The sequence below is a fragment of the Telmatherina bonti genome (genome assembly GCF_933228915.1).
Source record: "Telmatherina bonti genome assembly, chromosome: 12".
NCBI lineage: Eukaryota > Metazoa > Chordata > Actinopteri > Atheriniformes > Telmatherinidae > Telmatherina > Telmatherina bonti.
Window position 1 is genome coordinate 25,091,557 of NC_136610.1, and position 15,162 is coordinate 25,106,718.

Below are 15,162 nucleotides of genomic sequence, written 5' to 3' on the forward strand. Positions count from 1 at the left end.
GTTCTGTAAAAAGTGGCGAGGTTGAGTTTGGCACTTGTTGCTTTTTTTTTTTTTTACAAACAAGGTACTGTAAACAACAACAATCTGTAGCTTTAACAGTCTCATGGCCTCCACAACTTAAGGACGCGGTATTCGAGGTAATGGGACCTCCACGTGCCTTTATTGATTGTTTGAATTTAAATGGTCACCTCTGATGGAATTTTATGTTACAACCCCATAATCTGAAACTTCATTCAATGTCTGTATATATCAATGGGATGAAGGTGCTGAGGTCATGTTGAATTTACACTTTTCTTTCCTGGTTTCAATCAATATAACCAGCATGTGCATTTGAAAGGTCAAAAAAAGTATAAGTACAAATATGTTGTGAATTACATTTTTTAAAGTTTTTGAGGGGGTGGGCATTGTAATCATTCACTTACTTCTCCATTGCAGGGCCGTATCAGTCACACAACTACTGTATGTGTGCACATTATGCATGGTACTAGACAAAAGCTGTCCCTCGTTTACTTACATTTTACCAAGAAAACAGGATATTCATTCATTCATTGTCCAAACTGCTTAGTCCAATTAAGGGTCGCAGGGAAGCTGGACCCTTTCCCAGCAATCATTGCGCGAGAGGCAGGGTACACCCTGGACAGGTTCTCAGTCCATCACAGGGGCAAAAACACGCTACATGAGCACCAATTTTTTTTTTAACATGCTAAGATAAAATATTATGTAAGATTCTAACAATAGCTATGACAATGTCCAATAGTCTGAATCCTCTCAAATATGCTACTTTCTCATTTCTTTGATTAGTCTACGTCTCCAGGCTTCTTGAATGGCATTTGAAAGCTCCTTTTCTCTGTTTAATTTGTGTGTGGATAATTCTCTGCCAAAATTATCCACACACCTTTAATAATAAGATCTAGGCTTTAAAGGAGATGTGCCACTCTGAAAGACCTGTTGCTGGTCATTTTCTGTCCACTTCTGTTATTTATCAAACTTCAGCTTTTTATCCCCATTTCCCATCTGTAGGATGGGCTTCTTGACAGCTATTTTTATGCCAAGCTCAATGTTATAAGTGGACACAACACCATACTGTCAATTTAATGTAATATTTTCTTTTTCAATGCTTGAATGACTTACAAGTGATCTAGCAAACAACAGCAACAAAATATAACAAAGAATTCTTGCGAAAATTGTAATGTATGAGGACTGGACTTAAAAGTGTGTAAAAAAATAACTACACAAAACAGACAAAGTACAAAGAAAATTGTAAGATACTACATTTCTTTTTTTACCCGCTTCAAAGGAAATGTGAAAACAATGGGGAGTGGCTCAACATATGCAAAGTATCGCATATATCTAAGTGCTTAATATAAAACTACAAAGAAGTCTTAGAAAGGCTTAAAGGAGATATGCCACCAAAAATAACCAAAGTTTATTTGATTTTGGCATTATGGTCAAAAGATAAACAAAATTTAATTGAGTCATACATACGGTGATTGTTCAGTCATCCAAAACAGCACACAACTCATCTGCCTTTTACACTGGTCTGTAACAACTCTTCCCATCATGACCCAAATCTACCATTTCACTGCTTAAACTCACACACAATCATTTACTTCTCTCATTATACATACTTTTAATAATACAATTACTTTTAAAACACACTTATCCTCTTACAAAAATCACACACTCAATCACAGGCATGCACACAGTCACTCCTGTCTATCTTAGACTGTTGCTGTTGGGCTGTGATCCAGCGAGGCCGGGGTGGTCAGGACTGTGGCGATTCTGGAGCGTAAGGGAGACAAAGAGATGGTGAACAGTGTTTTAGATTCACAATAAAAGGTTTTATTGTGTCTTAGTGCTGGGTGACATAAAGAACATGGACCAAGTCTTCAATGTGTGTTTGCTCCATTACCTATGGAGCTATTAAACATTGATAAGGATTATTTTCCTTCCATAAATCATCCATTCATTTTCTTGCTGCTTATCCAGGGTGGGGTCACAAGGACAGCTGCCAAAATAGGGAAGCCCAGAGCCCCCTCTCCCCTGCCATATTTGTCAGCGAGTCCAAGGGAGATCCCAAGTTGCTCTCAGGTCAATGTAATCCCTCCAGCACATCCTGGGTTTTCCGCAAGGTCTCCCCCTGGTGGGACGTGCCCAAAACAACTCACCAGGGATGCGCCCATTAATTTTTTTAATGTCAGTTTTTTTTGTGTTTTGTTTTTTTTAAAAATCTCAAATTTAGAATTAAACTCAAACCCTCAATTGAGTACTAAAAAAGTCATCCAGAACTAACTCTCCTAGCACATACAAAGCAACCACCACACACATGTAATTGCATCTTAAATAACTGCATGTTTCTGGCTCACATCTATGCTTTGGTTGATCTATTCTAGGAAAAAGACAACTGACAACTCTTTAAATCAGTTTTGGTCTCTTGTCTAAAATTTACTGTTGTGTTTGAAAGTGTTGCCCCAAGCTTACAATAATTCACAGACTGTACAAGGTTTTCTTAACTGATCCTGTCTTATCTGTCAGTTCACCATTATCTCCCAGTCTCCCATTACCATAATGGATTTGGTGTGATGAATATGAGGATAAGCATTTGAGGCAGATGTTCTCTTCTGTGTTTCCATAGCAATTTACTATCATGACAAACTCGAGAAAATTTATGGCTTGTTAGGAATGTTATACCTTCTTCTTTTTCTTGTCTTTCTTCTTTTTCTTGCGATCGGGATCATCATCCCTCTTCTTCTTCTTCTTTTTAGGATCAGAGTCTGATGGAGTTTCTGTAACATCACAAAAGAAGCAGGACAATGAGTTGAAAACATTAAGCTCTGCACCTGTGTGTATAAGAAGATTGTGCCATACCTTGTGGTAATGGGTCTTGTGGTCGATGGTGCTTGTGCTTGTGTTTGCTCTTCTTCTTTGGAGGCTGTATGTGCATTAGTCTGTACTGTTCTGGAAGCTGGGAGGACAGAGTACAAATATATGAAAGACATCCATTTGAAGCAGGCCAAAATACTGTGAAGTGAAGATATTTTACAAACAGACTTGTTAGTCGGTGGAAAAATCAGTATGCACATTTTTAAAATCTCTCCCTTTATAATATATTCATTGCCGTGTATTTAATGTACCGGTCCTGTGTGTAGTCTGAAGCCTGTGAGCAGAGCGCCAGTCAGTGGGCTGAATGAGTTCCCACACACTGGAGGTTTATCGATCAGAGAGCGCAATGAGCTGCCGTCCTGAGTCCCTGGACAGTCAATCATACCTGTGACACACACAAGAGAAAGGAATAGTTGAATTAAAGGCAGAAAAGAAAATCATTATAAATGTATCTAGCTGAAATCAAACTTAAACATTTAATCGGGAGATGCCTGCAATGTGCAGGATTTAGTTTGATCGAGGGGTGGCATTTTAGGCTGCAACCAGCTAAATACACCTGGCCTCACCCTGCCCTGCCCTCATGAGAATTTGGGTAAAAAGGGGGGGGAAAAAGAAAAACAAAGCTGGCCGGAAAGAGCTTTTGTGTTCCATTTATCTTTCAATCCACTGGCTCTTTGTTGCCGTTGTAAATCAGAAAACCAGAAGGATTTTCTCATTATATTGCACAGTGACCAGGGTACTTTTAACAACACAAGCTGAGGACCACACATCACACTTTATTTTTGACAGGTCATAGAGATATGTGAAATGATTGACGTTGGACAGTAGCTTGTGTAGGAATTTGACAAACAGGAGTTAGTTACAAACTGTTTATTACAGCAATTATCACAACTTTTTAAGTGTGGGGCTGCTATGTTATGTAAGATCAAAGTATTTTGGGTTATTTTTAAAAAAAAAAAGAAAAAAAAAAAGCCTTCCATCTATTATATAAACATGGCAGATGGGGGAGGAAGTTCACCAGGTGCAGACTCAACACAAGCTACAGCAAAGATAATATTAGAAATTCATAGGCCTGTCACAGTAACAAATTTTGCAATTAATTGTCTCAGAAATGATTGCAACAGAAGATGATATTGCGCCAAGCAATTATTGTTTTCATTTTGAGACCATTTTCAATTAAATTAACAATAATACCATAATAATGCAAGTACACCCTTTTAAAGATCAATAAACTTTTATTTCTAAGGAACATTTAGCTTGATGTGCAGACTAGTTTATGCTCATTCAGTCCCCAGTCTGCTAAAACAGATCAGGATTTCTCCTGGGGTTTTGGCAATGTAGTTATCTGGAACATGTGGTCATGTCATTGTAAAGTTGTGGAATTGCCGTTTGTAACATGTATGTTCATCCAGGCAATTCATACTGCCTGTGAAATGTTTGCAACATTTTTCAAAATGTTGCATTTTTAACAATATTAAAGGGCAACATCAACCATGCTATCTGAGTGTATGCCATGTTTCACTGTCCTGTTGGTATTTAATCTGACGGTTAAACACCCCAGAGATTGTGGACTATCGGGAAGATGGAGCTAGCCTGGTTGTTAAGGTCTTTTTTTCCCAGCTGGGAAAACTGCAGTTGATGGTTGTGTTTTAGGTGCAGATGGAAGCTTGTCGTATTGCTGTGTTTAGTGAATATTGTCTAAGAACAAATGCCATCTCTCACTTTGGGTGAGAGAGAGTGAGCGAGAGAGTAAAGACAGACAAAATGAAAATTATTGCGCCCTGCAAACTTATTGCAAGCAATTTTTCTTATAATGCGATTAATTGACATATTGCTTATTGCGACAGGCCTAGAAAATCATAAAAATATTAATACATTGGGATGTTTTTCCCCACTCTTCAGACACCTCAGTTGTATGAAAATAACACTACATTTCTGCCAACTAAATGTCAGTAACAACCCTGGTAGCAAAAGCTGGCCATTTTCTTTTCATCTGAAGCTTTTTTTCTGGACTAAAATGTCCCTTTTCCTGATATGCAATACCACTCAAACATTGACATACTTTTCCATAAAATCCAATAGGTAAAGTATGTCCAAACTTTTAACTTGCAGTGCACATGAAAAAATCTGAAGAATGTGCTGTCAATATTAAATCAGGATAATATGCTTCTCACTAAAAGTTTAAGAACAGATGAAGAATTCTATTTCTTTTCATATATCATACTTACATGGCTGTCTGGCTGCATCTGAGCCTTGAAAGCAACTCACCTGGTAACTCTGGCAGAAAGTTGCTGAGCTTCTCCTTCACCTTCTTTCCACAGAATTTGTTGTAAGCATGTTCCAAGTTGTAGTGCGTGATGAGATTGGTGTTGCCTGTCAATTCGTTTCCAACTTAAAAGAAAAAAAAAAGTTAATATTAGCAAAAATGGGAATGACTGAAGACTTGAACCGTGCTACAGGGTTGGTGAGCTGGTAGTTTGGAAAACCCTTTCCACCTACAGCTGACGCTACTCCTCATATATGAGCAGTTGCATAACATTACTGAATTGGATTTGGAGGCTCGAGTTTACACTTCGAGTCACAAATGTAAAAAAAAAAAAAATTGTTCAGAATAAAAGTATGTTAAAAACTAAAAAAGAAAGACAGAGCTATTCACAGAAAAAGCTTACACAATAATGTCGCTAGCACCTAAGTAGCAAACGTAGCCAACATTGTTTACAACTACTTGACAACCGTTCATGGCGGCAGCTGAACTCGTATAAATGACAAATTCACACAGTGTATGCTCCTGTTAAAATTATTCAACTGTACCAGGAAGCTCTCGTAATAAGTAGAAAGGCTCATTCATGGCTCCTGGCTTCCGCAGAGCAGGGCCTTCATCCCCGAGCTGTGGTGGCATCTGCCCCGCCATTGAGACTTGATTTTGGGACATAGGCGGTGGAGGCTTCCCTGGTCCGAAAGCCAATGACGAAGATCCGGGCGGTCCCTGAGCTTCATTTTGCCCGAACAGAGTTGAAAACATTTCCGTCATACTTATCGCCAGTAGAACTTTAAAGTTGGAAGAAAAAGCCGGTTTCGTGTAGCTTGTAGTCTATGTGCAAGTGGACCACCATGAATCCATCCGTGCCTCAACTCCTGCTCTGTTGCAAACTCCCCAATAAAGGAAGTAGCTATTGGCTGGTCTAAAAGTCGCTAGAAGTCGCTGAATGACGTAATCGTCTAATTTGCATAATTGTCCATTTGCGTGTAAAGTAATGAACGTTGTATGATAGAGGAATAACGCTGTGTAAGAAACAAAAGGGGAGTCAAAACCATAGACATAATATACGTAGACGCGTCATAGCATCACGAGCTGACGTCTCATCGCGCCGCCCTCTTGAATGGGTCTTCCGTGCACCTTCAATGTATTTATTTGTAAGGTGTAGCCCCAACCTCAATAACTATACGATTTTTAACCAGATTTTTCCACGCAGTTCGGTTCGTTACACAGGGAAATTCAATTCAATCCAATTTTATTTATATAGCGTCAAATCACGGCAATACCATCTCAAGACGCCTTACAGACAGGAAAAAAAAAACATAATGAAAGCCAGAGATGGGCAGAGATGTTATGATACAGGTCACTGTCAAACATTGAAAACAACGTGCTTTGATACTAAAATCTTTTTTATAATGCTTTTTAACAAAAACATAAGGTAGCTACAATATCAATAAATGTATAAATAAATTTGATACTAACATATGTTTATTGATGCATTTGGATTTATCTATTTTTATCTGGTAAAGTAGGTATTATTCAATTTCACTTGTGAAATGTAATGCCACACGATCTGCTTTCAGTATTTTGCCGATAATTGCAACTGTTTGCTACTGGGAGGAGTGGTTATTTCCCTTCGAGAGGTCACAAAAGATCTCACACCCACCAGTATGAACATTTGGTAAAAAGTGGAGCAAGCAAGTTAAAGAGCTAACAGAATTTTATTGGCCTCATACATATCTTGTGGGACAAACACACGAGTGTTAGAAAACCTTTAGAAAAATGAATTTGGCATAAAGGTACAAGTTATTAGGCCATTTACTAAGTTGGCTTCCATGTAGACACATTCGTGTTCATCCCATTAATTTTTTTTGTTTTGTTTTTTAACTATTATTTGGCTTCATTGATAATTATAATGAAAAACTAAACAGATAAGAGTCAGATTGAAAATGTTTTCAATGTAAAATAAACACAAAAAAAAAAATGAACCCAGACTTTCTTGTAAGTCTGAAAAACGTGTGGTCAATTCTACCTTAAATATTACAAACAAATGTTTGGCTTCTTAAAAGCAAATTATAAAGGAAATTAGTGTGTCAAGACTTTTTACAATACTAAAAAAGAAACTCAAAGTCATCATTTCAGATGTATTTATTAGAAACTTGCAGTAAATACAATATGTACAGATAAGTTAGTTGACACATTGATGAATTTGAAGATCACACGTCGAAGACATCAGTGGGACACAGAGAAGATGACAGTTTTTCAAACTCTGACACAGACACCTGTGAAGAAGAAAACTTGTTTTATTTTACTTTTTATGTCACAGTAAAGAACTACATAGTTCATCAGTATGCTTTACAACAAGACTTAATACGTTTAAGAAACAAACCTTTCTGCTATACAACTTAAATTAATCTCTAATCCAAAAAATAGTACTTTGTGAAATGCAGATATTGATAAATATTGTCAAATAGCTTTTACAGGAATAAATGAAGTGTAGTGTGTGATATGTTCACTTTATTAGTACATCACAACTCCTTTAGGCATCTGTCATTTTGCTCTCACCTTCCACTCATCCACAGCTTTGGAAATACGCTGTTCACTGTGAGCAATTCTCTCTCTGCCAGCCTGGACCTTCTGTGCCAGAGCAGCATTTTCTGCTTGGATCTTTTTCAGCTCCCGTCGCATGTAAGCTTCCTGCTTTTGATAGTATGGTGTCAAAAAGCTGCAGAAATCCTGCTCAGGATTTCCACTGGGCCGCCTAAGAGAAAATAAGAAAGACACGACAAGCGGTGATGCAAGGCATTGGGATAATGTTAAGGGTCCTACAGACACACACCAGTGGACAAAATATTCTGTATACATGCTGTCAGACAATGACAAGATTCTCTCAGTGATTACCATTATGATTCTTAAGAAAATTTATGGTCTTCACAACAGCTCCACAAGCTGCTGTGTAATATTTAAATATGGAAATACAAAGTTAGCAATAGACAATGCTCAACATTTCAGGTATATGAAAAAAAACAGATGAGAAGATCTCAGAAGTTTATGTTCAGAAACACAGAACATCAAAGTCAAATACAAGACTGATTTTAAAGCTGAATTTTGTGGCAGGAAAATTATCTTAGTATTTATGTTTAGTTCTTTTTTAACCCTGTACATAATTTATTGTAAAAGAAAGCATTTACACTTAGAGGGTGAGGAATATTTAATACGTTTCACTCACCATGCAGGGTCTGGACTGTTCTTGGCAGCTTCCTCCAGCTTGTCCAGCTCATTCAGTTTGAATTCTAACATGCCTTCTTCAACTAATCTGCTGATGTCCTCCTTCATGCAGACACACCCATGTAAAACAAGGTACATCTTTTATACACTATTCTTTCAATTCTAAAATTAACTTTCGAAAATTATATATAAAAAAGTAAAACTTTAAAAAATTGTAGTTTAACAAAATTTCAAACTCTGGCTGTGATACAAACAAGGCAGGAGACCTGCATTTCATTGTCTCACCTGTATAGTTTTCTGTAATTCTTCTGTGAACTGCTTGTGAATGTTTTCCATCCTCTGAGGATTTTTCTTGTACAGCGGACGGAATATGTTGGCAAATCCTTTAAAACTGGGAATGAAAGCAATATTTATTGTTACATTGCTTCAACAGATTTTTGTTTACACATATAAAGATCCACAAATATTACTGAACAAAACAATGGTTTACAAGACATCACAGATCACACTTTTTTAAAGGAAGTTTAAAGCTGGGGTAGGTAATGTTGGGGAACTAGTAAGATTTGAAAGTGGCCCCCTGTCTTGGCTCCTCTCCCTCTGGTTTTTCTCCTTGTGTGATCCACAGCTTTTTTATTCATAGATTTTTCCACCAACAATTTTCTCTTTCGTGGCTGTTTAGCAGGAGGAGGCACATAAACCAAGCCAGGTTGGAAACTTCCTGCATTTTCTCAGCCACGTTTGCCTTCAGAGTTTTTTCTTTATTACTTTGTATTTTCATCCTAAAACGCTATTTATATGTAGGGTGTGGCTAACAGGTATGCGGTTAGGGAGGGGGAGAAGGGGAGCCGAGAGAAGAAGTGTACGAAATATAATGAACAACTCTGTTTCTGTCCGAACGTTTGGATTGGTCAGAGTTTTTACCGATTTACAGAAAACTGGGAATCTAACTATTTCTTAATGTTCATGGTTACAACATGTACAGACTACTATCAGGACGTGGAACCACTTCAACCAGAGTAAAAAAAAAAAAATGTCTCTGAGCAAGATTACCAACTATAGTTTTAAGTAATTCACAACATTTGCAGATAAATGTTGTTCATCTTTTATAAGTCTGGGATGCTGCATCCAGCTATTTGTGACCATCTGTTGCAGCATCAGTCTGTGACAATAAGGCTCTATATGCTGCTAACTTCTGGAGCTATTAATGCAAAAAATGCCACACAAATTGTTAGACTCCCCTGCACAGCCTCCAGTCAAAAGAGTGATAATACAACTGTGTTATATTGAGCAAGTTGGCCAATGTAGGAAGATATTTCTATCTCTTGCAATTGAGCTTCAAAATGTCCATGTTAGTAATGTGGCTATTTGTTCTTGTTCTTTGTATGTTTTTTTCCTCACCACTCATTTATTTTTGTGCTATAACAATAGTTCAGATATCAATAGGTGATTTTCTATTCTGTTAGGTCATTTTTTTTGTAAACAAAAACACAACTTCTGAAATTATGTTGGTTGCATTTCTTATTATAATAATATATTTGTTCGCTGCAATGTGGTTTTGTCTAAAAGCAATACGAAAGAGATGAAAACTCCCCTCCTTTTGTAAAAATCTCATTGGTTTGGATGGCTGTTCATGTTTTAGTGAATTACTCTGCTCTGAAACCCGTCTGCTACCGCCTTCCTCAATGTTTGTTTATGTATTGCAGCGTGCATGGCGTAAAGCACGTCTTGACGTAAAATACTGCAGTGAAGCACCTAGCCGTGGCGAAACCGATAGAGCCGTATTTGAAACGATAGACAATTTCCCATGGACCACTTGATAATCTGTCAAGGCCTACTGGCATTACATAACAAATTCAGCGTTTACCTAGCATGTTCAACAAACTTGTTCAGGCTCTTCTCCATCACTTTGTCGAACAACTTCAGCCGGTTGTACCGAGGGGTGGTCTCCTCTGTCGGCTTACCACCAGCTCTTTGCTTTCGCATCATTGAAGATGCTTCCTCCGTAGCTGCATCGGTCTGTTCTTCAGTAGAGTCTTTTTCATGTTGTTCAGCAGCCTCCTTTTGGCTTGATACGCCGTATTCCTCCATGTTTAGGTTTTTCGCGCTACCCGCCAAATCTACGGCGAGTCCCTGCAGCCAAAACGTGACAGATGTGGACGTTTGTGCGCATGCGCAGCCCGGCCCACACGCTCAGCTGTCGCTCTGTTTCTCCTCTAAAATTTATGGTGGTGGTGTGCTGTCCTCTCTGCGAACATGGGTTTAATCACAGGACTGTGCACCTTCTTGTACCACTTACCGCAGATCTACAAATGGCTGTTGAAACCTTACTACATCACGTCATTTTTCATGACCATCGCCTTCCTGGTGGTCCGAAAGGCTCCTGGTCTGTGCGAGCACCTGGCGTCCGACCGGGAGGACGGCAACTCCTGCGACTTTGACTGGGTGAGCATGTGGGGGGATAGAGTTGCGCAGCGGTGCTTCCTGCTGTTAAATATAGTGGAGTGCAACTTAGTCGCAATAAGAGCTCACTTGTCTCAGTGTTGTTTAGTGGATTTGTGTTTTTTTGTTTTTTTTTTTCACAGAGAGAACTGGAGATCCTCATGTTTCTCAGCGCAATAGTAATGATGAAGAACAGAAGAGCTAGTAAGTCCCCCCTCCCCTCCCCCGCTGCACCCCTCAGCTATTTGGCATAGATATATGTATGGTGAACATAAACACACGCACACACATATATTTATACAATACTGCATATATGGAATTTATTAAATATATTTAGGTCTAAAGTGTAACTGCCTACAAGACCTGACCGGAGGTCAGTAGAGGTTTCCCAAATCCAGGAAATGATTCACTAGAAACTTCTTTTGTGTTGTAAACATTACAGGTGCCCTGTGATCCCACCCTCCTTTGACCTTGCTGAGAAATGTGAAGGTTTTTCCATTGCTTCATTCATTGATCTACGTATTTTCTCTTCCTTTATTTCAGTCACTTTGGAGCAGCACATTGGCAACTTGTTTATGTTCAGTAAAGTAGCCAATGTCATCCTCTTCTTCAGGCTGGACATTCGGCTCGGCATCCTCTACCTGGCACTGTGTCTTGGTCAGTGATTTTAAACATTCTTAAATGTAATTCTACTTTTACTGAAATAAAAGAGTTTTGTTGATATTTCATATTGATCATTGAGCCATCAGCTTCTCAACTTGACCCCAGAAGCCCGCAAGTTTTTATGTCTTTGTAAAATAAAAAACAGCTTAGATAAAAACTGAACACATGTGGTTCAATAATCATCTTGGTTTTTGTGGCTTCTACTCAGGCTAGTGCTTCAAAAACCACATAATTTCATGATCAGTTCTGTCCAGTTGTTAGTGCAATAGAAATGGCCTGCTCTTTGGCCTGATTACCTTATACGTTTGTGAACTGTTTCAACAACAACTCATACTACCTTTAGACATTTTGTTCCCAGTCCCAAAAACATTTCACAGGAAAGCATTTGTTACGGCTGTAAAGATGAGTCAACTCAGCTATTCTTGCTCACTGTTTAATTCAGTCAGAGAGGATTACTCTGAAGCCCTGCATTCACAACATCAACAAGATTAACTCAGTCTTTTGCAGAAAATAACTATTCTGCTAGTGATAATCAAATTTAAACCCATCCCAGTGCTTGAGTGGTTAGAACAAGCACTGGCAGCTGCTTTATTTTTGACCTTTTCTCCTTTTAACCCTTTTAACTTTCACACTAACAAAACAAAAAACAAAACAAAGAGAAATGTTTCTCTGTGTTTTTCTATTTGTTTTAGAATAGAACAAACAGAATAAATGTTTTTTGGGTTTTTTTTAAGCAAATTATTGATGTGAAAAAAGAAGTTAATGATAATGTAACAACAGTGAAATGACTGAAATTTGAATGCGCAGTGTTAAAACAAACACTTAGTTTGGGTTTACATACCCAAACCAGTTGGTAGAGATGGTTCAGGCAAGTTTATTTCCACAATTTTTTAAAGAAATCCATCAAAGTCACTGCAAATTTACCTGATGATCTTTTTTCCTGAGAATATGTGCCCCTCAAACCGATATGAAACAGCTTCAAGTCGCTGTGGTCACGCTGCAGGGTGATCTCAGCAGTTCAGGAGTCAGTGTGTTTTTTAAAACGACCTGTAGGTGATGCCATTGTACAAGTAGTTTACTCACTCATTGCAAAGAAATCAAAAGAACAAATCCATAGCCTCCTTATGTGAGTTTTTTGTATTTAATAAATCTCACTAATTTTGTTTTTTTGTTTTAGAACCTCTGATTGTACATTTATTTAATACAAATAAATGAACAAATGAATGAATTAACTTCACACTGTATGAATTGTTACATTTACATTTAAAATTGTTTTCAGCCTACTTAAATATTTTGTTCTTTGTGTCTTATATCCAGCTTTTGTTATGACCTGTAAGCCTCCTCTCTACATGGGCCCAGAGTACATCAAGTATTTTAGTGACAAGACCATAGATGTGAGTCTTGTATGTTGTTTGGCTTTGTTTAGTTACATAAAAACTGTACGGTGAGAATGAAAAAATTTACTGGTTAGTGTTTTGAGAATATTATCTGACTTGGGTGGAATTAATGAAGTTTATATTGTAACTGTAAAAAAATCAAGACTTCCTTAACTGATTAAACCTCAAAAGTTAGTGTGTACAAATGACAGACATCTGTGTATTCTGTTGTAATTTGTCTCTGTGTTATTGAGTTCTTAGGAGGAGCTGCAGAGGGACAGCCGTGTCACATGGATAGTTGAGTTTTATGCCAACTGGTCCTCTGACTGCCAGTCCTTTGCACCCGTCTTTGCCGACCTTTCTCTTAAGTAAGGAATCATCATTACATTACTGATCCTCCCTCCACTTCTTACACTTTTGATGGCGTTTCACACTCACTGTCTTTCACATCTGCTATTGGGCAAGAGGTGGGGTAAACCCTTGACATGTATCTAATCCATCCCAAGGTCAGCACAGAGATGAACAGACTAAATCAACACAACAATAAAAGCCAAAAATTGTACTCTAATCTCTAATACTAGTCTAATCTATGTCAGGGGTGTCCAGCTCCAGTCCTCGAAGGCCACAATCCTGCAGGTTTTCCATATATCCCTGTTCCAACACACCTGACTCAAATCACTCATTGGGCAGAACTTCATTCGCTGTTGGATTCATTTAGTGGAGGCCAGGTGTGTTGGAAGAAAGATCCACCAAACACCTGGGACAGCGGTCCTTGAGGACCGACTTTGGACACTCCTGGTCTGTGTGATCTTAAGAAAATTGTCACCAAGCAGCAAAGTTTGTTTAGTCATCACTGGATGTCTTTTGCCAGCCTGATAAAAATCAACTTTTATTCAAGTTTCCTTAGATTTGTGTCATTAGGCCTTGAATAATGTTGTATAAAAGTATTGATCTGCATTTTTTAACTTTAAATAAAACAGAAGGCACCACCTGATCACCTTACTGTTAGAAACTAATGTACTTTTTGCCACTCAGATATGCAATATTTAGGCCTCCTTTGCATTAAAGAAGTGAGAAGTAATGAATGCTAATCTTTGTTGAACTGGAAAACTATTTACTTTTCAGATTTAGGTACCCTTCTGATGTTTTAGGTTATATTGGTATAGATTTATAGAAACTTGGATTTAAAGATTTCAAGCACAACTAATACATAAAATTATACAACATAATGTCATCTAATCTGAGGACATTGAACACAGGTTAGATTTTTGGCTCTCCCCTTTGCATACAACAGGTACAACTGTGCTGGTCTCCGGTTTGGGAAGGTCGACATTGGTCGCTATGGAGAGGTGTCACAGAGGTTAGTCTGCATCGTCATTACACCACAGTGTTGTTTTTGCCTTTGAGAAATGTTTGATTTTGACATTTATATTCTTTGGATAATTTCTCAATAGGTACAAAGTAAGTACATCACCTCTGGCCAAGCAGCTACCCTCGCTGCTGCTTTTTCAAGGTGGGCGGGAAATCATGAGACGTCCAATGGTGGATAATAAAGGGAGGGCTGTATCTTGGACCTTCAATGAGGTGTGTCTGGCACAGCCTTTGATAAACTCAGACACACGCAGACAACATAGCTAACGATAATCCTTATTTCATCTGTAGGAAAACATCATACGAGAGTTTAATCTCAACGAGCTTTTCCAAAAGTCCAAGAAGTTGAACAAAAGTCTTGGTTTGAAGGAGGAGAAGCACGACGGCTCTCAGCCAGAAGAGGGGAGTGATGAGCTTCATCAAGAATCCGACAACCCAGAGCAGCAAACAGAAAGCAAGAAAGACCAGTGAGGCAGATAATGCAGGGATTGGGAGCATAAAATGTTTTCCTTTGTCTTCATGCTTTACATTTACATGCAAGATAGTATGGAATGTAGAGAACATAAGAGGTTCAACAAGTGCGAAGAAGTGTAGACAATATTTGAGTCTTCACAATTTAAAAAAAAAAAACAGCTGCCAGACACTTACCAGGTCTGATGGCTGTGATGCAGCCTGATTCAAATGCAGCTAGATTTCAAATTAACCATTTATTTGGCTGTGTTTTATTACAGAATCTAATTTATTTAAAAAAAAAAAAAAAAAAAGTAATGTTTTGTATTTATTTAGCCATTTTCAGCATTGTCATCAATGCATGTTAACTGTCGCCGCCTGTCTTTTGCAACCACTGTTTACTTTTATGTCAAATTTCAAAAACAAATAAAAGCAAATCTTTGTGCACATATAAGACTCATGACATTTAACAGTTTGACCTTTTATTCTGAGAAG

General features: G+C 38.1%; 3 protein-coding genes across 3 annotated transcripts; 1 reads left to right on the plus strand and 2 right to left on the minus strand.

Moving 5' to 3' along the window:
- Window positions 1-1,398: 1,398 nt before the first annotated feature.
- med19a (mediator complex subunit 19a) lies at window positions 1,399-6,184 on the minus strand. Its single transcript, XM_079250428.1, has 6 exons — window positions 5,695-6,184; window positions 5,152-5,274; window positions 3,135-3,268; window positions 2,869-2,965; window positions 2,692-2,786; window positions 1,399-1,782 (listed from the first exon to the last, which is right to left on the minus strand). The coding sequence occupies exons 1-6, from the start codon at window positions 5,912-5,914 to the stop codon at window positions 1,717-1,719; spliced, it is 735 nt and encodes a 244-aa protein (XP_079106554.1). The 5' UTR covers window positions 5,915-6,184; the 3' UTR covers window positions 1,399-1,716.
- Window positions 6,185-7,285: 1,101 nt separating this feature from the next.
- pmf1 (polyamine modulated factor 1) lies at window positions 7,286-10,457 on the minus strand. Its single transcript, XM_079249975.1, has 5 exons — window positions 10,233-10,457; window positions 8,654-8,759; window positions 8,370-8,470; window positions 7,706-7,901; window positions 7,286-7,422 (listed from the first exon to the last, which is right to left on the minus strand). Exons 1-5 carry the CDS (start codon window positions 10,454-10,456, stop codon window positions 7,357-7,359), a joined length of 693 nt encoding a protein of 230 aa, XP_079106101.1. The 5' UTR covers window position 10,457; the 3' UTR covers window positions 7,286-7,356.
- A 16-nt stretch (window positions 10,458-10,473) lies between these two features.
- On the plus strand, window positions 10,474-15,074 carry tmx2a (thioredoxin-related transmembrane protein 2a). The gene is made up of 8 exons (XM_079249974.1): window positions 10,474-10,810; window positions 10,951-11,011; window positions 11,351-11,464; window positions 12,788-12,864; window positions 13,108-13,214; window positions 14,141-14,206; window positions 14,301-14,430; window positions 14,509-15,074. Exons 1-8 carry the CDS (start codon window positions 10,622-10,624, stop codon window positions 14,686-14,688), a joined length of 924 nt encoding a protein of 307 aa, XP_079106100.1. The 5' UTR covers window positions 10,474-10,621; the 3' UTR covers window positions 14,689-15,074.
- Window positions 15,075-15,162: the final 88 nt, after the last annotated feature.